We start from the raw sequence: 26,810 nt of genomic DNA on the forward strand, positions 1-26,810 counted from the left end.
TAAAAATATAAATGTTTTACCAAAACATATAGAGGTAGTTACAATGTGCATAAGTACTTCCCCTTATTAAACACACGAGATGAGGCTTCAAAAAAATCAGGTGGTACTCTCCAGAAATTTGTCAGTCTCTCAATTCCTCAGCCCCAACCTTTGAATACAATGTTAAAGCAGGAGAAAGGGAAATTAACCTCACCTGATCAGGCCAGTGTTTTATCAATCTGCCCCCAAAATTTCCACCCCTCAAATATCCTTAATATGAGGTCTGAGTTTCTCGATCAGATTTTTCTGAAAACTCTGCTTAAACGCTATGTTGGACAGCAAGATACATTCACAGCAGATGCACAATCCAATGCAATGAAAACTCTTGTGATGAGTTTCCTTAGGTATACAGCTGTAACATTTATATAACGGGAGAAACAGTTCCATCACATCATTGCAGTTTGTCGACATGGTTAAATACCGTGTAAAATGCTTAAACAAATCCAAAATCTGTCATCATGAAGATTTTGAAAATATCTCAAATTTAAATTTATGCTCCCTGTAGTCAGCATCATGTGCACAAGACCAAAATAGTGAGTGTAAAGCATAATAATGTTGCACAACTAACCTTTGTTTTGATCAAAGTAATCTCATCGGGGAAGACATATGTTCACATATGGAGCAAGTTCAAAATTTACTGCAAGTGAAATTTTGAGTTCATCATAATTTACACTGGTAGAGGCGAAGGCAAATTCCATTTTTGCTCATGAATTCTTTACCTTGTAATATATTTTCAATTTTCTAAATTCAGTGATTTTACACAGCGGCAAATCTGGCAATTAAGCACTTACCCCTCAAGGCTGGTAACAGGGATCGGTCTTTTTTGTCATCACATTTGTTGCATTCACTGAAGGACAGTAATAAGAAGACATCCAGCAGAACCCAGACCAAAGATGTAGCCAAGACTACCTTGCACCAAGTCAATCTCCTCATGATTGGTTTTCCTTGTAAACTACAATGGTAAGCAAGAAATGTGTGTGGCTTTGCTTCCTTGGAGAAAGAGATCACGGTGCGAAAAAGGGAGGCAACGCCAGAAATCCAGTTTGTTGAATGAATGAACTAAATCATGATGAAACTGGAAAGAAAATACAAACACTTAGTGTCATATACTACTAATAGAAAATATAATGCTTTATTAGCATACCTTCAAGATGCACTTAAATTTCATTCCTTTCTTCAAAACTTTGGATTTATGAAGCGCCAGTAATTGAGAACACAATACTACCCCAAGTAGTAGAACTAATGTTCAAGGTGAAAATTTCACTTCTAATAGGTTTTGCCTGCCTCTGTTGTGTTCCCTGAGGCAATAAGCTGAACGCTGGGGCAAAGAAACAAAACTGACCATGCCTGCTGAGACTTCTACCTCAGCAGAAAAGAGATACAAGAAGTTCAGAATTTCTATGATATTATACAGCACAAAAACTCTTAACAACTTTCAGATACCATATCAAGATGGGGGAAGAAACCTAAAACAATAAAAATTAACTGATCAACTAGCAAGTGAAAAGGCACCAATTAACTCTGAAAAATAACAAATCTCCAGAACTTTTGCCGACTAAATGGTAAATTAATTTTCTATTTGGCCTGGGGCTCAACTTTCTGGCCTTGTCCTCTTCATCAGCAAAAATCCTGCTTCTATCTCTGTGATATTGTACATTTCTTCCCATGCTTCAGTTAATTCCTACTAAAACTCTCATCAGTGCTTTCATTACCTCCATGCTCAACTATTCCAATGCTCTCTCTTGTCCGTCTATCTATCTTTCATTCTGTATCAAGGTGAGTGCATTCAAAATTCTGTCCCCTACATCTTAACTTGCACCAGATCCCATTCACCTCACCCTGTAGTCATTGACTTACATTGGCTCCTAGTCCAGCAACACCTCACTTTTAGAATTCACACACTTGCACTCTAATCCCTCCATATCTCTTTAAATCTCCTCCAACCTAATGACCATCTAAGAACATGGTCCCCCGTTCTCCCCCCTCTCCACCCCCCCCCCCCCTCCCCCCGCACACACACATCCTGGCCTCTTGTGCATCAAAGTTTTCCCAATGTTGGCAGCCATGTCTTCAGCTGTCTAGGTTCTGAGGTCTGGAATTCTTTCCCGAATGCTTCTGCCTCTCTCTCTCTCTGTCCACCTATAACAGGCTCCTTAAAACATACCTCGATAAGCATTCTGGTGAAAATTCATCAACTTGAAACATTAACTCTGTTTCACTCGCCAGATACACCCTCAGCTGCTGTGTCTGAATATTTTCTATTTTAATTTCAGATGTCCAAGATCCACAGTAATTTATTTTTGACCTTTTTTTTTTACCTGTCCTAATGTCTCATTATGTGGTTCAGTGTCAGTTTTTGTCACCTGTGAAGTGCCTTGTAGAGTTTTACTTAGCTAAATGTGCTATGTAAATACAAGTTATTATTATTGTTGCTGTTTATTTTTTTTTTAAATCATAGCACCATCTAGTGTTATAAAAAGAAAGTACAGGTCATTGATCTGACGAAGACAATTACATCAAATTAACAGAAGTTAAGAAAAAATATGAAGAGGTAAGCGTGGACATTCTCATATTGAAACCTTTATAGCAATTGCTCAGAAATCCACACTGCTTCCAATGAAACACATGTAACAATTTTGAAATGAAATGAAATGAAAATCACTTATTGTCACAAGTAGGCTTCAAATGAAGTTACTGTGAAAAGCCCCTAGTCACCACATTCCGGCACCTGTTCGGGGAGGCTGTTACGGGAATCGAACCGTGCTACTGGACTGCCTTGGTCTGCTTTCAAAGCCAGCAATTTATCCCTGTACTAAACAGCCCCAGTAAATGAATATGTGACATATATTACATATTTAATTGTTATATTTCATCGGTTTAAAGGCCAACAAAATGTAGCAAGATTGCATGCAAGACAGGTGTCTGTGCTGGGACCACAACTTTTCACATTATACATTAATGATCTGGAAGAAGGAACTGAAGGCACTGTTGCTAAGTTTGCAGATGATACAAAGATCTGTAGAGAGTCAGGTAGTATTGAGAAAGCAGGCAGGCTGCAGGCTTTGGACAGGCTAGGAGAGTGGGCAGTGAAGTGGCAGATGGAATACAATGTGGCAAACTGTGAGGTTATGCACTTTGGAAGGAGGAATGGAGGCATAGACTATTTTCTAAATGGGGAAATGCTTAGGAAATCAGAAGCACAAAGGGACTTGGGAGTCCTTGTTCATGTTTCTCTTAAGGTTAACTTACAGGTACAGACAGCAGTTAGGAAGGCAAATGGAATGTTAGTATTCATGTCAAGAGGGCCACAATACACCAGGGATGTACTTCTGAGGCTATATAAGGGTCTGGTCAGACGCCATTTGGAGTATTGTGAGCAATTTTGGGTCCTGTATCTAAGGAAGGATGTGCTGGCCTTGGAAAGCGCCCAGAGGAGAATCACAAGGATAATTCCTAGAATGAAGAACTTGTCATATGAGGAACGGTTGCGGACTCTGGGTCTGTACTCATTGGCGTTTAGAAGGATGAGGGGAGATTTTATTGAAACTTACAGGATACTGTGAGGCCTGGGTAGAGTGGACGTGGAGTGGATGTTTCCACTTGTAGGAAAAACTAGAACCAGAGGACAGAATCTCAGACTAATGGGACGATCCTTTAAAACAGAGTTGAGAAGGAATTTCTTCAGCCAGAGGGTGGTGAATCTGTGGAACTCTTTGCCACAGAAGGCTGTGGAGGCCAAATCACTGAGTGTCTTTAAGACAGAGATAAATACGTTCTTAATTAATAAGGGGATCAGGGGTTATGGGGAGAAGGCAAGAGAATGGGGATGAGAAAATATCAGCCATGATTGAATGGCGGAGCAGACTCAATGGGCCAAGTGGCCTAATTCTGCTCCTATGTCTTATGGTTCTATGCCAGTTGGAGGTCTTGATACTTTCTGGATATGGGGCTGAAAATGCAGTGGAAGGCCTCCCATCAAATACTCAGCGCTAAGGGAGTACATCAATTTGCCCAATACTGGCCTACACCAGCACTGGTAAATGACAAAAACCATGAGGTTTTAATGTGGTGTCCCCTTTCCTCAGTTCCCTGAATCACTTGTCATGGGTATTGCGTGCATGGCCAAGACAGTCAATGTCTTTTAGTGACAGGACCAGGTGACAAACATAGATATTATTTTCTGGTTTCTTCACTGTCTGGTGCTCTTTCACCGCTTCACATTTGTCTCTCCGAGAGGATTATTTGAAGTAGGTGTGTATTTAGCAGCAGTTAGCTTTAGGTATGCTCTTTTATGCAACTGCAGCAAAACAAACACCACCTGTACTAAATATCACACCTACACAACCATCAATGGAATTATATAGCATTAGAAATCCTTCCTGAAAAGGTTCATAATCAAAACCCAAAGGGGCACAGCATTACAACAGCCCTGGACTGATGTAATTTTCAGATGTAAAATTCAGCAATGAAATCCATAGCTTGGTATTTCGGTACCAGGTACTGCTGGTGTAATTCAGATGTACTGAGGATGGTCTGATTCTTTGGTAGCTCTGAAGAATAGTTCTGGGATTTAGTGAAACTAAGATGCAGATGCTGGCAACATTGTGATAAATCTTCTGGGATTTAGCGACATGGTCTAGCAACATTATCAAAGGGGAATGTGGGATTCATGAGGACTGTGGAGATGGCACTTAGAAGGAAGAGTCATCAGCATCACCATCTTGAATGTCACTACTGATCAGATGCTTAAATGGAGCAGCTATAACAGTAGTGTTACTATAAGAGCTAACTCCTTGCCCCTTCAGAACCTCTCCACTATTTACATTGCTCAAGTCAGGAATGTGATGGGATGCTCACCCAGCTGCCCTCCCACATTCAACCCTGCATAAAATTGAGACCATCCAAAACTTTGCTGCCTATGTTTCAACTTGCAGCGCATCCCATTCTTCTTTCACCATTGTGCTCGATGACCTACTTTCACTCTTGGTCAATCAAGGTCTTGATTTTTAAATTCTCAACCTTGTTTTCAAATCCCTCCATAGCCTAAGAACCTCTTTATCTCTAGCATCTCCTCCAACCCCACAATCCTCACAAATATCTGAATTTCTCGAATTCTGGTCTTTTGCACTGCCCCACTTTAACTCTCCACCGTCAGTGATTGTGCCTTCACTTGTCTAGGCCCCAAGCTCTGGAATTCCCTCCCTACACCTCCTTGATTTATTTTTACATCCTCTGCTTCTCTACCTCATTTTCTTCCTCTGGCAATTTCTTAAAACCTACCTCTTTTACCAAGCTTTTTGTCACCAAATATCTACTTATGTGGCTTGGTGTATAATTTTCTAATACTTCTGTGAAGCACCTTGGAATGTTTTATCACATAAAGGTGCTATCTAAATGTATGTTATTGTTTTGCTGTTCTCCAGTCTCAGGTGCAGATGCAACACCAGTCAAGCTCTGTATTTTCCAGGCAAGATGTTTGCTTGGACACAGCCCTGCCACTGAAATCACTATTCTCCCCCAACACTGATGTAGCTCCACTTTATAGTGGTTCTACCTGCAGGGTAGAGTGTGCAGCCTTCCAAATTCTGACAGCACCTCCCAACCCTGCTATTTACAAGCAAGAAGGGTAAAAGCAATAGGAAATGGGGCAGATGGAATCAAGAGTGGGCAACAGGCAAAAAACAAGGAAATTGACTTATAGGGAAAAAAGTAATTGGGAGTTGGCCCATGGGTTTGCAGAGAGGACCAGTTGTCTTAAAGAGAGTGAGAGAGCACATTTGTATTCAAGACAGCAATAGTAAGAGCAAATTTACACGTCTAAACTAGTAGAGCACAGTAATGAAACTAAAATCAATTTTGTCAGCAAGTTTAATTAGGTTAGTGTCAATTGTGCAAATTTTGATACACCTCATTTATAGTCTAGATTCAGTGACTGAAAGAAAAGAATGCCAGTCCAATTTTAACTATTTTGAGTAATTTGATTTTAGTGATGAATGTGCTGATGTCAAAAATGACAGACAGCAAACTCAATTGTGCACCCAGATACTAGAGTAGAAAGGAATAGGAAAGTCATTGTAGATCAACAAACAATGTCTAGAAATTGTATTTGAAGTGAGTTATATCCATAACACTTTTCAAGGTCACTGGATGGTCCACCACTGTAATGTGACTCAGGGCAACATCGATGTTTCCACTAAATTAACACTGACATTTATTTTACAAGATACAGCTATTTATAGTCCACAATGAATTTTATCATATTTCTCCAAAAGGAGTTTGAGTGAAATTGGAAACACCAACACAGATGAATGAATTTGATTTCAAGTAGCATTCTACACATGGAGACAAAACAATTATCAACAGCTAAGCTTCAATCTTCTGTTGTCATCCTCCCTTTTTTGCTAAATAAGGAAGTCACTTCTGAGCGACTTTTCTGCACTTACTAGTCACAGACACAAAAGCCCGGATTTTACCTAGCCTTCAGAGGTAGGATGGGAAGTGGAAAATATCAGCGAGCCAGGGTCGATCGGCTCCCCGATCCAGATCTACAATCGGGACATTTTGTCAACAATGGGAACAGGTACGGAAAAGTTGTTCACCTCCTTGATCTATAAAATGGCCCAATTAGGGGGCATTTTTTGTTGGTGTCAGTACCCCACTCCCACACTGCCATGTATGGTTTAACAGAACAAAGTGGAAGGGAAGGCAGCATGCTTGTCCCTGAGGACTCTGCCCTGTGAAATATTTTAACTTATTTTTAAATTTACCTGCTGAGCTGCCACAATCTCCTGCACATCTCAGGAGCCACAATCTCCCCCCTTGGTGTTGCAGATATTCCAGAATGCTAGTACTGTGAATTGGGCCAGCAGCATCAACAGCTCACCTGCCACCAACAACTGGAGGGCAGGTCAACAGGTAGCCAATTAGGAGGTTGCCTTTGGTCAGAAGACCGAGCCAGTCATGCTGCTGGCAAATGTGGCCTGGGGACCCACGTTTTACCCTGACATTAGTGATATAACCCATCTTGTAAAATTCAGCCCAAACAACATGCCAGCGTGTCATCCAAGTTATGTTGAGATATGAGTTAAATCTAATTATTGAGGAAGAAAAATAGAAAGGAATGTTATTCTATGCAAATCCTGTGCCATGCTTTACAACTCTCCTATTACGGAAAAGAAAGACACGTTGCCAAACTTTTTCATCTTGCTCTCAACAGATCAAACGCAAGAATGCCAAATTTCAAACAATCACAACAATGTTGTGTATGAATTTCAGTGCTTGTGCGATACCAGATATGTCAGCCACACATCCCAATGACTTGCTGATGGAATCAAACAACATGTTCGTTTTTGGTTTTTTTTGTAATAGGCAGAAACAGACCATACACAACATGGAAGGCTCGTGCTTGCAATACTCAAAACAAAAAGTCTACTGTTAGATGTGATTCCACAATTGTGCAGCACTTGCTGAACAATCCCAACTTTGCTAATAGCTACACTAAAAGCCAATTTAACATAATGAGGCATGCTCGTAGTATGGCTTAATTACACTTGCACGAAGCAACACACATTCATATCCACAGACCCGTTCCCTCCAAACAAAGGGAATATGTTCAAGCCTTCTCGTCTTTTTGAATTACCCAAGAGTTTGGGGAACCTATAGTTCCCGTTGCTTTCTCCATGGCAACCTGCCAACCAATCAGCAATCTTTTTTCCTGTGGTATAAATAGTTGTGATCATTTGAAATTTGGCATTCTTGTGTTTATCCTGCTGAGTGCAAGATGTAAAGATTCAGCAACATATCTCTTTTTCAGCAATTTTTACATTCTATTCTACCATAAAACTGTCTCATGGTTACCAAATTTATCAGAGTCCAGGGGTTGCAACAGAATGGCTTTTCTTAGTTTTACATCAGACTACTCTCTTGAACATACATAATAAACCTCAAAAGGTTATGCATTAAAGTGATTGATCTGCAACTAATATCTGTACTTATTCCATGTCGGGGTGCATACTAACTTGCAGTGTTAATATTATGTATCTTGGCTTCTTGACAAGGGAAAGTAGTTTCCTCTAGATCGAGCCTCTTTCAGAAATGTGAGTGTTTGTGTTATATAAGAACATAAGAACTAGGAGCAGGAGTAGGCCATCTGGCCCCTCAAGCCTGCTCCACCATTCAATGAGATCATGGCTGATCTTCTGTGGACTCAGCTCCACTTTCAGGCCCGAACACCATAACCCTTAATCCCTTTATTCTTCAAAAAACTATCTATTTTTATCTTAAAAACATTTAATGAAGGAGCCTCTACTGCTTCACTGGGCAAGGAATTCCATAGATTCACAACCCTTTGGGTGAAGAAGTTCCTCCTAAACTCAGTCCTAAATCTAAATTTCTGAAACATATAACCATGTAAATTGAATCACTCTGGTGTCTCGAGCTCATCAGCTTGTAATGGAGGGGTACAACTGGAGACATGATCGAAATGTGGTAACGATATTCAGTGCTCCAAATTAGTGTTATCGCTGTGGTAACCAAGCTGCTATAATGGAGCTAGATGACACACTGAAGTATTCCTTCCTACAGTTTGATCCAGCGCCTCGCCGTGGGGAGCCTCATGTCACCCGCCATACTCCAGACTACTTCCTGTAAAGAGTTCTTAATTGTACACTACAACCACGCCAGCAGGTCACCTGCTACAGAAAAAGCAACAATAATTTAAATTATTGTTTCCCCTTATTTTGAGGCTATGCCCCCTAATTCTGCTTTCACCCGCTAGTGGAAACAACCTGCCTGCATCTATCCTATCTATTCCCTTCATAATTTAATATGTTTCTGTAAGATCCCCCCTCATCCTTCTAAATTCCAATGAGTAGAGTCCCAATCTACTCAACCTCTCCTCGTAATCCAACCCCTTCAGATCTGGGATTAACCTAGTGAATCTCCTCTGCACACCCTCCAGTGCCAGTACATCCTTTCTCAAGTAAGGAGACCAAAACTGAACACAATACTCCAGGTGTGGCCTCACTAACACCTTATACAATTGCAGCATAACTCCCTAGTCTTAAACTCCATCCCTCTAGCAATGAAGGACAACATTCCATTTGCCTTCTTAAGCACCTGTAAACCAACTTTTTGTGACTCATGCACTAGCACACCCAGGTCTCTCTGCACAGCAGCATGTTTTGATATTTTATCATTTAAATAATAATCCCTTTTGCTGTTATTCCTACCAAAATGGATAACCTCACATTTGTCAACATTGTATTCCATCTGCCAGACCCTAGCCCATTCACTTAGCCTATCCAAATCCCTCTGCAGACTTCCAGTATCCTCTGCACTTTTTGCTTTACCACTCACCTTCGTGTCGTCTGCAAACTTGGTCACATTGCCCTTGGTCCCCAACTCCAAATCATCTATGTAAATTGTGAACAATTATGGGCCCAACACTTATCCCTGAGGGACACCACTAGCTACTGATTGCCAACCAGAGAAACACCCATTAATCCCTACTCTTTGCTTTCTATTAATTAACCAATCCTCTATCCATGCTACTCCTTTCCCCTTAATGCCATGCATCTTTATCTTATGCAGCAACCTTTTGTGTGGCACCTTGTCAAAGGCTTTCTGGAAATCCAGATAAACCACATCCATTGGATACCCGTTATCTACCTCACTGGTAATGTCCTCAAAGAATTCCACTAAATTAGTTAGGCAAGACCTGCCCTTTGTGAACCCATGCTGCGTCTGCCCAATGGGACAATTTCCATCCAGATGCCTCGCTATTTCTTCCTTGGTGTCATTCGCACACCGTCTGGAATGTCTATGCATGTACAAAATTAAAATAACCTAATTAAGGAAGCCATGACTGTGTACTGAAAATACTGTATTCGGTAAAAATGGTATGCGCTGTGGGAGACTAAAATTTTACCATGCCAACTTGTCAATGCGTCCTAATAGTTCTATAACTTAATTGTGGAAAGCAACACAAATAGAAATGTGTAATTCTGCTGCAGGAAACAGTGCTGTCACTACGCCTCCAATCAAAGGCTACAGGCTGAGCGCCTTTTGCCAAATCCACGAATAAGGACATACGCAGACCACCAAAGCACTTGCTACTGTATCCATCGCCACGGAATTAATAAACACGCATTTCCCACGGTTTCCTTCTCGGATGAGCGGATTCTCAAACTAGCTCGAAGAGTTCCGACAAGTCGCGCGGTTTGTAAAACGGACACAGCACGCTCCGTGACCATCAATTTTAAATTTACAAGTCAGCTGTTCGACCTCCGATTATTGCTGGCAAAAACAAAAGTTTCCAATTAATTTCCGGCCTCATTTAAAAGTGGATAAAACAAATCAGCGCATCGTTTTCAGGCTGGACTGTGGAAAAGTGATATGCAGAAACGAACTGATGGGCAATTTAGAGTATTTGAATTCAAACTAGAATCGCTGCAGCCCACCTTGAACTCCAGACACGCTTTGTCTGTGTAACTGCGTTTACAGTCTCCAATTGTCATTCTTTTGGGAGCGCCCCCGCCCCCCCCCCCCCCCCCCCCGTTACAAGTGTACGTTTTGTGCCCTCTTGAAAGTACATCGACGCCTCCCATGGAACATATTTAGCAAAATATATGTCTCCCCAAAGTGAACGAGCCGGCTTTGCTTACCTTCTGACGTCTGAAAGATAGACAGGGTAGCCCCTGCTGCAATCAACTTGTTGCATTCTTGCAGACCAAGCAGACACCAGTCAATTGTCGCAAACACTTAGGAACGCGGCTCTTGGAAAAGAAAATGCTGCGAAGATTTGCTAAAGTGCAAGAGTAATTACGGGAGCAGAGAGACGCTGTTGCTGCTGCTGCTGCTTTTAACCTGCAAGTGCGATGCCGTGGCACCGCTACCAAGAGCCCAAGTCTGCGGTTCCGCCATCCCTTCAGTGTCCAGAGATTTACTTTGACCTGCTCACAAGGCCGTGCATTTGATTGTCAGCGCCGCCGATCACTGCTGGCAGCCCAGGTGCCAGTCGCGCACGGCAGGAGGCGGAGAAGGAGGGCCGCCCCACTTCACTCCGCAGGCTCGAGCACAACCGGAGTGCAGCTGTCAATCACCGCAGAGCCGGAGGAAGTCCCGCCTTCCGCACCAAACACCCAGCCTCTTCCCTCCTTTCATTGGTCGGAGGAGCCGTCAATCTTCCCCGATCTCTGCCCCAGCCCCCCTCGAGGCTGCCGCTGGGCCTGCGCACTGGAGCTCACAGTCCGCGCGCGCTTGCCCCGATCCTGAAGGGAGAAGGGGGCGGGGCTCGGGACTGCAGCTGGAGGTGGGCGCGCGGTCGCAAGGTGAGCGGCGCAAGGAGCTGTCCCCAGTTCTGGTGCTGGATTCTGCTTGGAACTTTGTTGCTCGCAAGACATCATGTATCTGCAAAGCGACTTTAAAGTAGTAACTGCTACTTAGCAGAAACACTATCAGACAAATAAATTCCGACACTGAGCCACCTGAGCACTTATAGAATTTTAGATTCTTTCTGCACCGTAACTTTTCTATGGATCCAGGACTTCTATATTTAAGGAAATTATACTTGCATTGGAGATGGTGGAGTGGAGTTTCACTGAGTTTGTTCCTGGGATAAGAAGGTTATCCTATGATGAGAGGCTAAATAAATTGGTCCAACACGCCGACACTGGGCAACATGGTAGCACAGTGGTTAGCACAGTTGCTTCACAGCTCCAGGGTCCCAGGTTCAACTCCCGGCTTGGGTCGCTCACTGTGTGGAGTCTACACATTCTCCCCGCGTCTGCGTGGATTTCCTCTGGGTTCTCCGGTTTCCTCCCAAAGTCCAAAGATGTGCAGGTTAGTGGATTGGCCATGCTAAATTGCCCTTAGTGTCCAAAAAGGTTAGATGGGGTTACTGGGTTAGAGGGATAGGGTGGAGGCATGGGCTTAAGTAGGGTGCTCTTTCCAAGGGCAGGTTCAAACTCAATGGGCTGAATAGCCTTCTGCATTGTAAATTCTATGATTCGATGATTCTAACATTCATTGCGATCTCATTGAAATGTGCAAGGTACTGAATGTGCTTAATAGTGTGGAAAGGTTATTTCCTCTAGCTTGGGAATCTAGAACATGTAGACACAGACTTAGAATAAGGAATTAATAATTTAGGTCAGTGATGAGGTGAAATTCCTTCACCTTTTTGAATCTTTGAAATTGTCTATGCCAAATTTGACTAATTTTGACTAGGGGCTGTTTAGCACAGGGCTACATCGCTGGCTTTGAAAGCAGACCAGCAGCCCGGTTCAATTCCCGTGCCAGCCTCCCCAAACAGGTGCCGGAATGTTGCGACTAGGGGCTTTTCACAGTAACTTCATTTGAAGCCTACTTGTGACAATAAACAATTATCATTATCATCATTAGTATTCCTTGAAGATGTAACACGCAAAGTGGATAATAGGAATCCAGTATATCTGGACTACCAGAAGGCATCTGATAAGATGCCACACAAGAGGTTAATACAGAAGGTAAAATCGCATGAGTTGAGGGGTAATTTATTAGCTTGCATAGTGGACAGGCTAACCGACAGAAAACAGAGAGTCAGGATAAATGGGTATTTTTCTGGTTGGCAAGATGTAACTGGTGGGGTGCCACAGGATTCAGTTCTCGGCTCTCAACTATTTACAATATATATTAATGACTTGGATAGAAGGTACTATAACCAAATTTGCAGATGACACTAAAATAGGTGGGATAGTGAGCTGTAATAAAGAAATAAGAGTACAATAGGACTTTGGTCAATAGGACTTTAAACTAAAGATTGGGGGGGAAGGTAAAGTCAGGGAACCAAGAGGTGAAGTAATCAGTGGGAAGCGTAGCTGCTTAGGAATACAAAAAAGCACGAAAAGACAAAACTCAGGAGAGGTTACGATAGTCCCCATCCCACAAAATATGACACAGTGTATGGAAAGGCTCAGTAAACCAAGGTCCACCACACTAAGAAAACAAAAAGGGACGGTCAATAGAGAATTAAAGGTGCTATATTTAAATGCGCGCAGTGTACGGACAAGGTAGATGAGCTTGTGGCCCAGATTGTGACTGGCAGGTATGATGTGGTAGGCATCACAGAGACATGGTTGCAGGGGGTTCAGGACTGGCATTTAAACATCCAGGGATTCACAACCTATCGAAAAGTCAGAGAGGTGGGCAGAGGGGGCGGGGTTGCCTTGTTAATTAGGAATGAAATTAAATCAATAGCACTAAACGACATAGGGTCAGATGATGTGGAGTCTGTGTGGGTAGAGTTGAGGAACCACAAAGGCAAAAAAACCATAATGGGAGTTATGTACAGGCCTCCTAACAGTGGTCAGGACCACGGGCACAAAATGCACCACGAAATAGAAAGTGCATGTCAGAAAGGCAAGGTCACAGTGATCATGGGGGACTTCAATATGCAGGTGGACTGGGTAAATAATGCTGCCAGTGGACCCAAGGAAAGGGAATTCATTAAATGTTTACAGGAGGGCTTTTTGGAACAGCTTGCGATGGAGCCCACGAGGGAACAGGCCATTCTGGACTTAGTGTTATGTAATGAACCAGACTTGATTAAAGATCTTAAAGTAAGTGAGCACTTAGGAGGCAGTGATCATAATATGGTAGAATTCAATCTCCAATTTGAAAGAAAGAAGGTAGAATCAGATGTAAAGGTGTTACAGTTAAATAAAGGTAACTACAGGGGCATGAGGGAGGAACTGACGAAAATCGACTGGGAGCAGAGCCTAGTGGGAAAGCAATGGCAGGAGTTCCTGGGAGTAATTGAGGACACAGTACAGAGGTTCATCCCAAAGAAAAGAAAGGTTATCAGAGGGGGGATTAGGCAGCCATGGCTGACAAAGGAAGTTAGGGAATGCACAAAGCAAAAGAGAAAGCCTATAATGTGGCAAAGAGTAGTGGGAAGTCAGAAGATTGGGAAGGCTACAAAAACAAACAGAGGATAACAAAGAGAGAAATAAGGAAAGAGAGGATCAAATATGAAGGTAGGCTAGCCAGTAACATTAGGAATGATAGGAAATGTTTATTTAAATACATTAAAAACAAACGGGAGGAAAAAGTTGACATTGGGCCGCTCCAAAATGACGCTGGTAATCTAGTGATGGGAGACAAGGAAATAGCTGAGGAACTAAATAAGTACTTTGCGTCAGTCTTCACAGTAGAAGACATGAGTAATATCCCAACAATTCCAGAGAGTCAGGGGGCAGAGTTGAATATGGTAGCCATCACAAAGGAGAAAGTGCTAGAGAAACTAAGAGGTCTAAAAATAGATAAATCTCCAGGCCCAGATGGGCTACATCCTAGAGTTCTAAAGGAGATAGCTGAAGAAATAGTGGAGGCGTTAGTTATGATCTTTCAAAAGTCACTGGAGTCAGGGAAAGTCCCAGAGGATTGGAAAATCACTGTTGTAACCCCCCTGTTCAGGAAGGGAACAAGGAAAAAGATGGAAAATTATAGGCCAATTAGCCTAACCTCGGTTGTTGGCAAGATTCTAGAATCCATTGTTAAGGATGAGATTTCTAAATTCTTGGAAGTGCAGGGTCGGATTAGGACAAGTCGGCATGGATTTAGTAAGGGGAGGTCGTGCTTGACAAACCTGTTAGATTTCTTTGAAGAGATAACAAATAGGTTGGACCAAGGAGAGCCAATGGATGTTATCTATCTTGACTTCCAAAAGGCCTTTGATAAGGTGCCTCACGGGAGACTGCTGAGTAAAATAAGGGCCCATGGTATTCGAGGCAAGGTACTAACATGGATTGACGATTGGCTGTCAGGCAGAAGGCAGAGAGTTGGGATAAAAGGTTCTTTTTCGGAATGGCAACCGGTGACGAGTGGTGTTCCGCAGGGTTCAGTGTTGGGGCCACAGCTGTTCTCTTTATATATTAACGATCTAGATGATGGGACTGGGGGCATTCTGGCTAAGTTTGCCGATGATACAAAGGTAGGTGGAGGGGCAGGTAGTATGGAGGAGGTGGGGAGGCTGCAGAAAGATTTAGACAGTTTAGGAGAGTGGTCCAAGAAATGGCTGATGAAATTCAACGTGGGCAAGTGCGAGGTCTTGCACTTTAGAAAAAAGAATAGAGGCATGGACTATTTTCTAAACGGTGACAAAATTCATAATGCTGAAGTGCAAAGGGACTTGGGAGTCCTAGTCCAGGATTCTCTAAAGGTAAACTTGCAGGTTGAGTCCGTAATTAAGAAAGCAAATGCAATGTTGTCATTCATCTCAAGAGGCTTGGAATATAAAAGCAGGGATGTACTTCTGAAGCTTTATAAAGCATTAGTTAGGCCCCATTTAGAATACTGTGAGCAATTTTGGGCCCCACACCTCAGGAAGGACATACTGGCACTGGAGCGGGTCCAGCGGAGATTCACACGGATGATCCCAGGAATGGTAGGCCTAACATACGATGAATGTCTGAGGATCCTGGGATTATATTCATTGGAGTTTAGGAGGTTGAGGGGAGATCTAATAGAAACTTACAAGACAATGAATGGCTTAGATAGGGTGGATGTAGGGAAGTTGTTTCCATTAGTGGGGGAGACTAGGACCCGGGGGCACAGCCTTAGAATAAAAGGGAGTTACTTTAGAACAGAGATGAGGAGAAATTTCTTCAGCCAGAGAGTGGTGGGTCTGTGGAATTCATTGCCACAGAGGGCGGTGGAGGCCAGGACGTTGAGTGTCTTTAAGACAGAAGTTGATAAATTCTTGATTTCTCGAGGAATTAAGGGCTATGGAGAGAGAGCGGGTAAATGGAGTTGAAATCAGCCATGATTGAATGGTGGAGTGGACTCGATGGGCCGAATGGCCTTACTTCCGCTCCTATGTCTTATGGTCTTAAGATGTTTACAAATGGATATAGATAGGTTAGGTGAGAGGACCAAAGTTTTGGCAGATGGCGTTTAAAGTAGATAAGTGTGAGGTCATCCATTTTTGTTGGAAAATACAAGGGCAACTTATTGTCAAAATGAAGATGAAATTCAGAGTGCTTCAGTGCAGAGGGATCTGGGTGTCCTCATGAATGAATCAAACAAAAATAGTATGCAGGAAAAGCAGGTAATATGAAAGCAAATGAAATTTTGGCATTCATTGCTAAAGGAATATAGTTTAAAAGTAGGGAAGTGTTGCTGCAACTGTACAAGGCCACACCTGGAGTATTGGGTACAGTTTTGGTCCCCATACTTGAGGAAGGATGTAGTTGCACTGGAGGTAGTTCAGAGGAGGTTCACTAGGTTGATTCCAGAGATGAGGGGTTTGTCTTCAGAAGACAGTTGAGCAGTTTAGGCCTATACTCTCTACAGTTTATAAGAATGAGATGAGATCTAATTGAGATATATAAGATGCGAAAGACTAATGACAAAGTAGACGTAAAGAGAATGTTTCCTTTTATGGGGCAGTCTAGAATAAAAGGTCATAATTTTAGGGTAAGGCGTAGCAGATTTAAAACAGAGTTGAGGAGAAATTACTTCTCTCAAAGAGTCGTGAATCTATGTAATTCACTACTCCAGAGTGTGGTGGATTCCAAGACATTGAGTAAATTTGAAGAGGCGATAGACAGATTACTAATTAGTAATGGTTGAAGAGTTTTGGAGAATGAGCAGGAAAGTGGAGTTGAGGCCAAGATGAGATCAGCCATGATCACATTGAAGGCGGAGCAGGCTCGAGGAGTTGAATTGCCTTTTCCTGCTCCCTGTTCTTATGTAAGACCGGTTCCAAATTCCCTGCTGGAGAAGGTGCAGACTGAGCTTGTATGTATGTGTGCGTATATGTAGTCAGAATCTTACCTTGCGTCAAAAATAGCCTCAAACAATTGCCAGAGGTGGGTGTCATCAGCATATATACACGGAGACTGACATTATTTTTGGATGCTGTCACTGAATCATATAGTGGAGAAATTGGAAAGAGTCAAGAATAGATCCTTGTTTGTGAGGTATGGGGGAAATGGAGGGTGGCACTGGAAAAAGAAAACATTGCAGGAAAAGGAAGAGAAGTTATTGCAAGTGATTCTCTAGTTACAATCAGATAGACAAAATAGTACAAGGTAAGTTCAGGCCCACCTAGAATGTCGGGGTGGATGGTGTGGTTGTCCAAGACAAAGACCATAGGCAGATCGAAAAAGTTGAGGAGGGAAAGTTTATCTTTATCACGGCCGTGTATGACGCTATTTGTGACTTTGATAAGAGCTGCTTTGATAATTTAGCAGGAATAGAACCTAGATTGGAGGAAACCAAACAGGCAGTTCTTTGGAACATGGACATGGATTTAGAAACATGTTCAAGGAATTGGAAGGAAAATAGAGGGATGCTTTTCTCAATGAACTCACCCTCTTAGCTATCTTCTGATTTGATTTATTATTGTCACATGTATTAGTATACAATGAAAAGTATTGTTTCTTGCATGCTATATAGACAACGCATACCGTAAATAAGTAGGGAAGGAGAGACTACAGAATGTAATGTTACAGTCATAACTGGAATGTAGGGAAAAGATCAACTTAATACGAGGTAGGTCCATTCAAAAGTCTGCTGGCAGAAGGGAAGAAGCTGTTCCTGAGTCGGTTGGTACGTGACCTCAAACTTTTGTATCTTTTTCCTGACGGAAGAAGTTGGAGGAGAATATGTCCAGTGTGCGTGGGGTTTTTAATTATGCTGGTTGCCTTTCCGAGGCAGCAGGAATTATAGATAGAGTCAATGGATGGGAGGCTGGATTGCCTGATGGACTGGGCTACATTCACAAACTTTTGTAGTTTCCTCCGGTCTTGGGCCGAGCAGGAACCATACTAAGCTGTGATACAACCAGAAAGAATGCTTTCAATGGTGCATCTGTAAAATTTGGTGAGAGTCATAGCTGACATGCCAAATTTCCTTAGTCTTGTGAGAAAGTAGAGTCGTTGGTGGGCTTTCTTAACTATATTGTCAGCATGGGGAGACCAGGACAGGTTGTTGGTAATCTGGGCACCTAAAAACTTGAAGCTCTCGACCCTTTCTATCTCATGTTTAGTTTGTGGAGCTGACGCTTCTGTAAACTTAATTCCTTACCTCATTACCTTTATACTTATATCAGCAGTGTCTGCACATTCTCTGGAGTGGTGGCGACTAGGGGATTTTCACAGTAACTTCATTGCAGTGTTAATGCAAGGCTGCTTGTGACACTAATAAAGATAATATCATTACTTTGTTTCGTCTCTCTCCCTTGTCCAATACATGCATATTGTCATGCCCAGGAACAACTTGTCAACTTTTAAGGTATGAACTTTATTTCATACTTCTTTGAAACTGACTTTTGTTCAAAAAATGAATAACATGCTGCAAGGATGACCACTGAAAATCAGATCAACTGCCCTGTGTATTAAAAAATGGACTCCCCTGTCTATCATAGACGAAAGGACGTTTGTCTCCTTTTAATCTCTAAATGCTGCATGTGAAAGAGAGATGGGGCAGAATGGGCAATTAAATCTATCCCTTAAGAACAGGAAGCTATAGCGGCATAAGGTCTCCAAGCCTATTATCTTGTGACCAAAGAGCAAATGCTGGAAAATCTCAGCAGGTCTGGCAGCATCTGTAGAGAGAGAAAATAGCTAATGTTTTGAGTCCAGATGACCCTTTGTCTATTATCTTGTGGGTCCAGAAAATTGACTTCCTTGTAACGAGACAATAAGTAACTAACTTTGTGACCTGCAAGAAGTCCATGGGCGGGATTCTCCACCGGCGGGATTCTCCGTTTTGCCGGCACCTGGGGGTTTCCCGATGGCATGGGGCTGCCCCACAATGGCAAACCCCAATGACCGGCCGGTGTAAAGGAGAATCCCACCGGCGGGTCAGGGCAGAAATGTGGCACGGCGGGGCAGAGAATCCAGCCCTATATCTTCTGGAAAAATAAACTGTGAACGACTTTTTCTGTTGAACTCACCTCAACTACACTTCAGGAGCTAAGGTATACTTTTATTGGGCCTGCAATGCTTTTTTTTCCAGAAGAAGATATTCACATAAATTATGAACTGTTCCGTTTGTTTCTGACTTATAAAAATTCACAATTCTCCTCAACTATACCTTTCTTGAGTGTGTTGTGTGTGTGCTTGTGTGAGTGGGTGCTGTTCTGTTAGATTTTGTGATGAGTGTTTAAATAAACAATTATCTTTATTTAAATTCATAAAAAGCTTGATGCTGGTTATTCAAATCTTCCACCCACTCAGGGGTTAAAACACAAATACACATTTTCCTTTGAACATATGAATTAGGAGCAGAAGTAGACCATTTAGCCCCTCAAGCCTGCTCCACCATTCAATAAGGTCATGGCTGATCTGATTGTGGCCTCAACTTAACTTTCCTTCCTCTTCCCTATACCCTTTGATTCATTTGTCAATCAAAAATCTATCTAACTCAGCCTTAAGAACATTCAATTACCCTGCCTCCATCGCTCGCTGGGAAGAAAGTTCCACTGACTCATGATCCTCTGAGAGAATTTTTTGTTGTTGTAATTGTTCTATTTGAGCTGCCAATGCATCTGTTTTGTTATGAATGCTATATGCATTCAGATACAGAGCCTTTAACTCTGTCTTTTTACCATTTTTGAAATCTCTGGCCTTGCCTGCTGATGCACTCTTAAGTTTGGATACTATACCTTCCTGCCAAGCTCTGATTATCACTGTTATTGATACCTTGCTCTTGCCTTCCTTCTTTGATAGATCACATCTTCCCACAGTTTATCAGTTTCCTCCACTGTTTAGTTTAAAGTCGTCTCTACTGCCCTAGTTATACGACTCACCAGAACACTTGTCTCAGAATGGTTTTGGTGAAGACTGTCCCAACAGTATAGCTTCCACGTTCCTCAGTACTGCTGTTAGTGCCCCATGAATTGAAACCCATTTCTCCCACACCATTCTTTGAGCCCAATCAGAAATTCACTGATCACAGATAACAGGGAAAGAGAAGTAGGATGTCAGAAGTTCCATCTCACTCTGTCTGTAATTATATTCTCTTTAATGTTAAGAATATACACATTAGTTTAAGTGTGATGACCACATTAATGAAAGTTCAGTGTACCACAGTTGACATATACTCCACTTTTCCAGTGCTATGTTTCAACATATTATTTAATCGGACAAGTCAATTTTTCCTTTTGTTTGTTTTTGAAAACTCACCACTATTCTTAGAAGTCCCCCTATACCAAAAAGGGCCGACATTCTAAATGGTGATCAGGGATTCTCACTCCCTAACTCCGATACAGGCTTCAGTGGGTGCTATTCAGGTCAAACTATGTTTTTCAAGTTGTCCCCTGGTATAACCCATACCTTCACGGAAGATTTCATCTACTTACCACTTAGTAGCATTGATCCTGGGTCCCGCATTGCTAAGTAGGTAAAGTAGACTTTGGAATAACCACTATTTCAGGTTAAATTAAGTTATTTTATTATTATATTTTTTCTTTTAAAAGCTGCAAATAGTTTCTTTACAGAAAGGAAAAAGATCTTGCTTCTGGATCCTTCTGGTTGGTTGAAGGGACCTTCAGGCCCAACCTGACAATCAATCTTCTTTTTAAAATCTGGTCGTCTTTAGATGTATTCGCTGATGAGCTCGCTTGCTGTGTCCTATCTGTCCCATGTACAGAGCTGTGAGAGCTGACTCTGCTGGCTATCTCTGAGCTGACTCTGAGCTGAATCTGCCTACTCTTTAAATTCTAGTCTTCCTTAGATGTATAGCTATTTTAGCTCGGCTGCTATGCCCTATCTCTTTCCCATGGCCGAGCTGACTGTAATCTGACTCTAGCTGCTTCTCTTGTTACTTCTCTGCTTCTCTCTGAGTTCTGGTCCTGGGTAGTTCCTGCTCTGGTCTCTAGGTTTATATTCTCTTTCTAACGGTTATTAGGTTTTTATGACGTATTGTAAAGTAACATTTTTCACTTTGATTGTAAAAAGTATCTTTGATCTAAACATTCTAATCCAACTAAGTATTCATTTTGACATGACTTCATCTCATAGATCTGATTACATTGTTTCCTTTGTGATATTCAAAATGCTTTGACTTCAAGAGGTGTTACTTTTGGTTTGGGTCCTGCCATTTCTATAGTTTTATTTTCCAATTCTGTCCTCAGCTCATAATTTTGACTTTGATTTTGGCTTTGAATTATGTTTCTCGTAGACTGATAGTCTCCAGTTTTCTTTAATTTACCTGGTTTAGCAAATTTTTACACCTAGAATTATCATCAAATTCTACTGAACCTCATCCATTCTTTTCCAGATCCTTACTAAGATAGTTACTTTCAATGAAGGTGTGAGCCATTGTTTTTGGCTTCATTCAAAATCCTGTTTGTCTTGTTTGCTAAGCCTGCTTGACCAAGGCTATATGCATTTTACAATCCTTCCCTGGCAGCTGCTGTTAACCCTTTGTGGGATCTTGCCCTGTATCCTCTCATGTTTCTCTCAATGAAAGGATTATATGACGTGTTCTGAAATCTGCACACCGACAGGTTTGGGAGGCTTTGTTGTTAAAGGTGGGTCCAGGTTGTTTTACTGGAAAGGACGTGTGAGATGCTCTCACCTTTAAACAATGACCAGAACAGCTGTGCTGATAATAGATCGGCCTTTGAGCCCCAATCTTCACTCCTGTGTTGGGTGCGCAGAGGTAGAAGAATGACCAGCTCCCTGAACTCAACCTTTAAAAATGGCACGGGGGGGGGGGGGGGTGAGGGGGGGGGGGGGGGGATCTGAATTGGAATTCAAGCCTGCTGTTCCCTAGAATGAGTGTGGAGGCTGCCAGATGCAGAGGCAGGCTGGGCAGGAGGCCTGCCTCTGTGCTCTGGCACTGTGTTGAATTACAATTTTAAAATGAATGAAACAAAACCAGCCTCCAGCCCTCACCCCTCATCGCCTTTTGCCTCCACACACTCTCCATGCCCACCCATGCCAACATATGCTACCCCATGCTCCATTCATGGCTCCTCATTCACCCGTACAAACCCATGCTCCTTCACCCACCCCCTATGGCTCCTCATACCACCTATGCAAACCTATGTCCTTGTACCCACGTAATGACCCCTCAATTCCCCAATTCCAATCCACGCCCCTATACCCACCCCTTATGGCACCTCATAACATCTATGCCAATGTATGTCTGTCTACTAAACCCGATGCTCACTATGCCCCATGTTTTCATTGTCCTATATATAGCCCCTATGCCAACTTAGTGCCAATCCTCCATAACCACCCTTTGAACATAGAACATAGAACTGTACAGCACAGTACAGGCCCTTCGGCCCACGATGTTGTGCCGAACTAGTCTGAAACTAAGATCAAATCAACCTAATAGAACATAGAACTGTACAGCACAGCACAGGCTCTTACCCCCATGCCATTTCACCTTCTACCATTTGACAGCTCCTTGGCAGTTTGGTAGTTCTTTGAGTGCTTGACAGTCTGTGACCATCCATTGATAGATTGATATTGCTTTCACAACTTAACAGTTCCTTCATAGTCTTTGATGGTTCTTTAAAGCTTGACAGTTCTTTGACAGCTTGACAGTTTCTTGATAGCTTAACAGTTCCAATGATCCAATGCAAAATATAGTTTACTTTTACCAGAACCTAACACTCTGAACATATATGGGAAGATTCCACCTGTAGAAACAGCTAGTTTTACTTACTCAGATGAACTGATTATTTCAGCATCAGACATAATCAAGCTCAGATTTTCCAGCTGTACTATCTTTCTGTTTATATTAACTTGAATATTATTCTTCTGAAATAACTTTCTGCATGCCTGGACATCCCATGCCATGAGAAATATTGTCAAGTGAATGAATATATTGTTCCCACTCTAACTAAAGTTCACTTTCAACATCTTCTTTTATTAATTACATGGGACCTAATCTTTTAGTATCTACTACGCTCCCAATGCTATTGGTCATGTTAGAATAAGTAATAATCAATATCAGTTTAGAATTGTAAGCAGAAAATGCTGGAGATACTCATCACGTCAGATAGCATTTAGAGTTAACATCGGCTAAGGAAGGATCATCAACCTGAAACGTTAATTCTGTTTTCACTCCACAGATGCTGCCTGGTCTGCTGAGCATTTCCAATATTTTCTATTTTCATTTCATATTTCCAGCACCTGCAGTATTTTGCTTTTGTATCAGTGTATAAATGACCGCTTCAGGAGGTGGAGGTGGTGGCTGCAATTGACGCGGAAAAGGCCTTTGACAGGGTGGAGTGGGAGTATCTGTGGGAGGCGCTAGGCAGGTTTGGATTTGGGGAGGGATTTATAGGGTGGGTCAAGCTGCTGTACCAGGCCCCTGTAGCGAGCTAAGGTCGGAATATTTCAGGCTGCACCGGGGGACGAGGCAGGGGTGTCCCCTGTCCCCGTTGTGCTGTTTGCTCTGGCAATTGAGCTGTTGGCCATTGCGTTCAGGACTTCGGGGGATTGGAGGGGGCTGGTGCGCGGAGGTGAGGAGCACCGAGTCTCCCTCTACGCGGATGACCTGTTGTATATTTCGGACCCGTTAGAGGGGATGGGGGAGGTAATGCGGATCCTGGGGGACTTTGGGAGGTTTTCGGGGTATAAGTTGAATATGGGGAAGAGTGAGCTGTTCGTGGTCCATGGTAGGGGCCAGGAGGAGAGATTGAGGGAGCTCCCGCTCAGGATAGTGGAGAGGAGCTATCGGTACTTGGGGATACAAGTGGCCAGGAACTGGGATGCCCTACACAGGCTCAACGTAACCCGACTAGTGGAGCAGATGGAGGGAGAGTTTAAAAGGTGGAATATGCTCCCACTTTCCTTGGCGGGACGGGTGCAGACGGTGAAGATGACGGTTCTCCCCAGGTTCCTCTTCATATTTCAGTGCCTCCCCATTTTCATCCCAAGTCCTTCTTTAAGTGGGTGAATAGGATTGTGACGGGATTTGTGTGGGCGAATAAAACCCCGTGAGTCAAAAGGGTATTCTTGGAGCATAGCCGGGGGGTGGGGGGGAGGGGGGTGGCGGGGGTGGGGGGGGGTCTGGCTCTGCCGAACTTCTGCAGTTATTACTGGGTGGCCAATGTGGCCATGATCAGGAAATGGATGATGGAGGAGGGGGCGCCGTGGGGGCGGTTGGAGGCGTTGTCGTGTGGAGGCACCAGTCTAGGGGCACTTGTTACGGCTCCGCTGCCATTCTCGCCGGCGCGATACACCACTAGTTCGGTGGTGACGATGGCACTCAGGATCTGGGGGCAGTGGAGGAGACACAGGGGAGAGGAGGGGGCCTCTGTGTGGACCCCGATACGGAATAACCACAGATTTGCCCCGGGTAGGTTGGATGGGGGATACCAAGGCTGGTATAGGGCAGGTCTTAGGAGGATGGGGGACCTGTTTATCGACGGGACTTTCCCTAGCATGCAGGCGCTGGAGGAGAAGTTCGGCCTGCCCCCGGGGAATGCGTTCAGGTACCTCCAAGTTCGGGACTTTCTTAGAATACAGGTGGGGACATTTCCGCTGCTGCCCCCGCGTAGGATCCAGGACGGGGTGATGGCTGGCATCTGGGTAGGGGAGGGGAAGGTGTCGGACATTTATCAGGAGCTGCGGGAGGTGTAGGAAGCCTCAGTGGAGGAGTTGAAGGGCAAGTGGGAGGAGGAGCTGGGTGAGGAGCTGGATGAGGGCAGGTGGGCCGACGCCCTGGGCAGGGTGAACTCCTCATCATGTGCCAGGCTCAGCTTAATTCAGTTTAAGGTGGTGCATCGGGCGCATATAACGGCGGCAAGAATGAGTAAGTTTTTTGGGGTGGAGGACAGGTGCCCGAGATGTGCAGGGAGCCCGGCGAACCATGCCCATATGTTTTGGGCATGCCCGGTGCTTAAAGAATTGTGGCAGGGGTTTGCGAGGGTGATGTCCAGAATTTTGGACACTCGGGTGAAGGCGAGTCCAACAGTAGCGATATTTAGGGTGTCAGAGGATCCGGGAGTGCAGGAAGTGAAAGAGGCCGAGGTACTGGCCTTTGTCTCCCTCGTAGCTCGAGGTAGCTCGGAGACGGATCTTGCTAATGTGGAGGGACTCGAAACCCCCGGGTGTGGAGACCTGGGTTAGCAATATGGCGGGGTTCCTCAGCCTGGAGCGAATAAAGTTCGCCTTGAGAGGGTCCTTGATGGGGTTCTCCCGGCGGTGGCAACCTTTCCTTGACTTTCTAGGGGAGCAGTAAGTGTCAGCAGGAGCAGCATCCTGGGGGGGAGGGGGGTTCAGGTGGGGGTACTGTTAATACAATGTGAGTTGGGCGTGGAGACAAAACCCACCTTGTTCTGTTTTTTAAAAAAAATTCTGTTGTGTCAGTAGTTTCACTGTAAGCTTTGGGATATGTTTATTGTTATTGTTTATTACTATCTGTATTTCTATTTTTGTTATGTAAAAATGTTCATTGGAAAACTTTAATGAAATATTTTTTTTTTAAATGACTGCTTCAGAAATTGACCTATGAAGAGATAATGCAAATTTGGGACTGTCTAGTATCTTAACGTATGAGTTAACTCATTTATTTTAAATTGATAAGGCCTCAATTAAAATAGCCAAAGAGGAATGTGTTTGGATACATTAAACACGTGTATCGTATTAACACCCAAAAAAAATGTTTTTGGCTACAGTCATAACAAGTATCAACTAAGTTGCCATCTAAATTACAGGGGCTGTTTAGCACAGGGTTAAATCGCTGACTTTGAAAGCAGACCAAAGCAAGCCAGCAGCACGATTTGATTCCCATAACAGCCTCCCTGAACAGGCGCCGGAATGTGACAACTAGGGGCTTTTCACTTAGCTTCATTTGAAGCCTACTTGTGACAATAAGCGATTTTCATTTCATTAAATGAATCTTGCCAGCGAGTGACAATGTATCTTTCTTTACTGTTCTGGTGAGTAATGTCTATTCTTTATTATCATGACTATTTTGCAGATTTTCCATTCTAATACAGAAAGTAGATTTGTGATCTAACTGGCTCTCTCCTGGACTGGGGGGTATGAGGGACCTAGTGTCTGCAGGGCTTAAAGCCATTCCCCAATCGTGTGTATACCAATAATGGGAAACTACAGCTGTTGCCTGTTTGTCCAATCAAAACCTTCCAGGACAGAGCCCTGTTTTTAGAACATAGAGTGCAAAAGGAGGCCATTTGGCCCATCGAGTCTGCACTGACCCACTTAAGCCCTCACTTCCGCCCTATCCCCCCAACCCAATAACCCCTTCTATTCTTTTTTCGCCCCTAGGGGCAATTTAGCATGGCCAATCCACCTAACCACCACGTCTTTGGACTGTGGGAGGAAACCGGAGCACCCGTAGGAAACCCACGCAGACACGAGGAGAACGTGTAGACTCCGCACAGATAGTGACCCAGCAGGGATTCGAACCTGGGACCCTGGTGCTGTGAAGCCAGCTAATCACTATGCTACCGTGCTGCCAGTAACTTTAAATATTGGTTATATGCTGACTGCTACTTTAACTCCCTTGACTGTGAGAAGCCTCGAACCTAGCTGCACAGCTGACTATTGCTCATAAAGAATTGGCATTGTTAGTTATGTAAGCACTTCACAGCTCCCGAGTGGCTGCAAGTAGTGTGTACTCTGTGCTCCTTGCTTTTGGCTGCAACACTGCTTGAAGACCTAAGGCTGGATTCTCCAATTTTGAGTCTGTGTCTAGTCTTCCGATGAAAAAGTCAGTGGTGCCCCCGCATCGGTGCCCCGCCTGGTAGGGGGCTAGCAGCCGCGTCATGTAAAACCTCCAGTGTTCCCGACATA

The 26,810-nt window shown here is 43.4% G+C and overlaps 1 protein-coding gene across 2 annotated transcripts in view; it reads right to left on the reverse strand.

Annotated features, from left to right (window-relative positions):
• The window catches only part of galnt13 (polypeptide N-acetylgalactosaminyltransferase 13), a 777,028-nt gene extending 765,896 nt beyond the window's left edge, over nt 1-11,132 (reverse strand). Inside the window, exons 1-2 of one of the 2 annotated variants that reach the window (XM_072475323.1) lie at nt 10,704-11,131; nt 831-1,114 (exon numbers count right to left, since the gene is read on the reverse strand). In XM_072475323.1, coding sequence (XP_072331424.1) covers nt 831-972 — 142 coding nt within the window. In that variant the 5' untranslated portion in view covers nt 973-1,114; nt 10,704-11,131. Of the gene's footprint in view, nt 1-830; nt 1,115-10,703 lie in introns of both variants that reach the window. The other variant, XM_072475314.1, reaches the window with a different exon arrangement.
• Between the last annotated feature and the right edge of the window lie 15,678 nt (nt 11,133-26,810).

Source organism: Scyliorhinus torazame, chromosome 2, assembly GCF_047496885.1.
Source record: "Scyliorhinus torazame isolate Kashiwa2021f chromosome 2, sScyTor2.1, whole genome shotgun sequence".
NCBI lineage: Eukaryota > Metazoa > Chordata > Chondrichthyes > Carcharhiniformes > Scyliorhinidae > Scyliorhinus > Scyliorhinus torazame.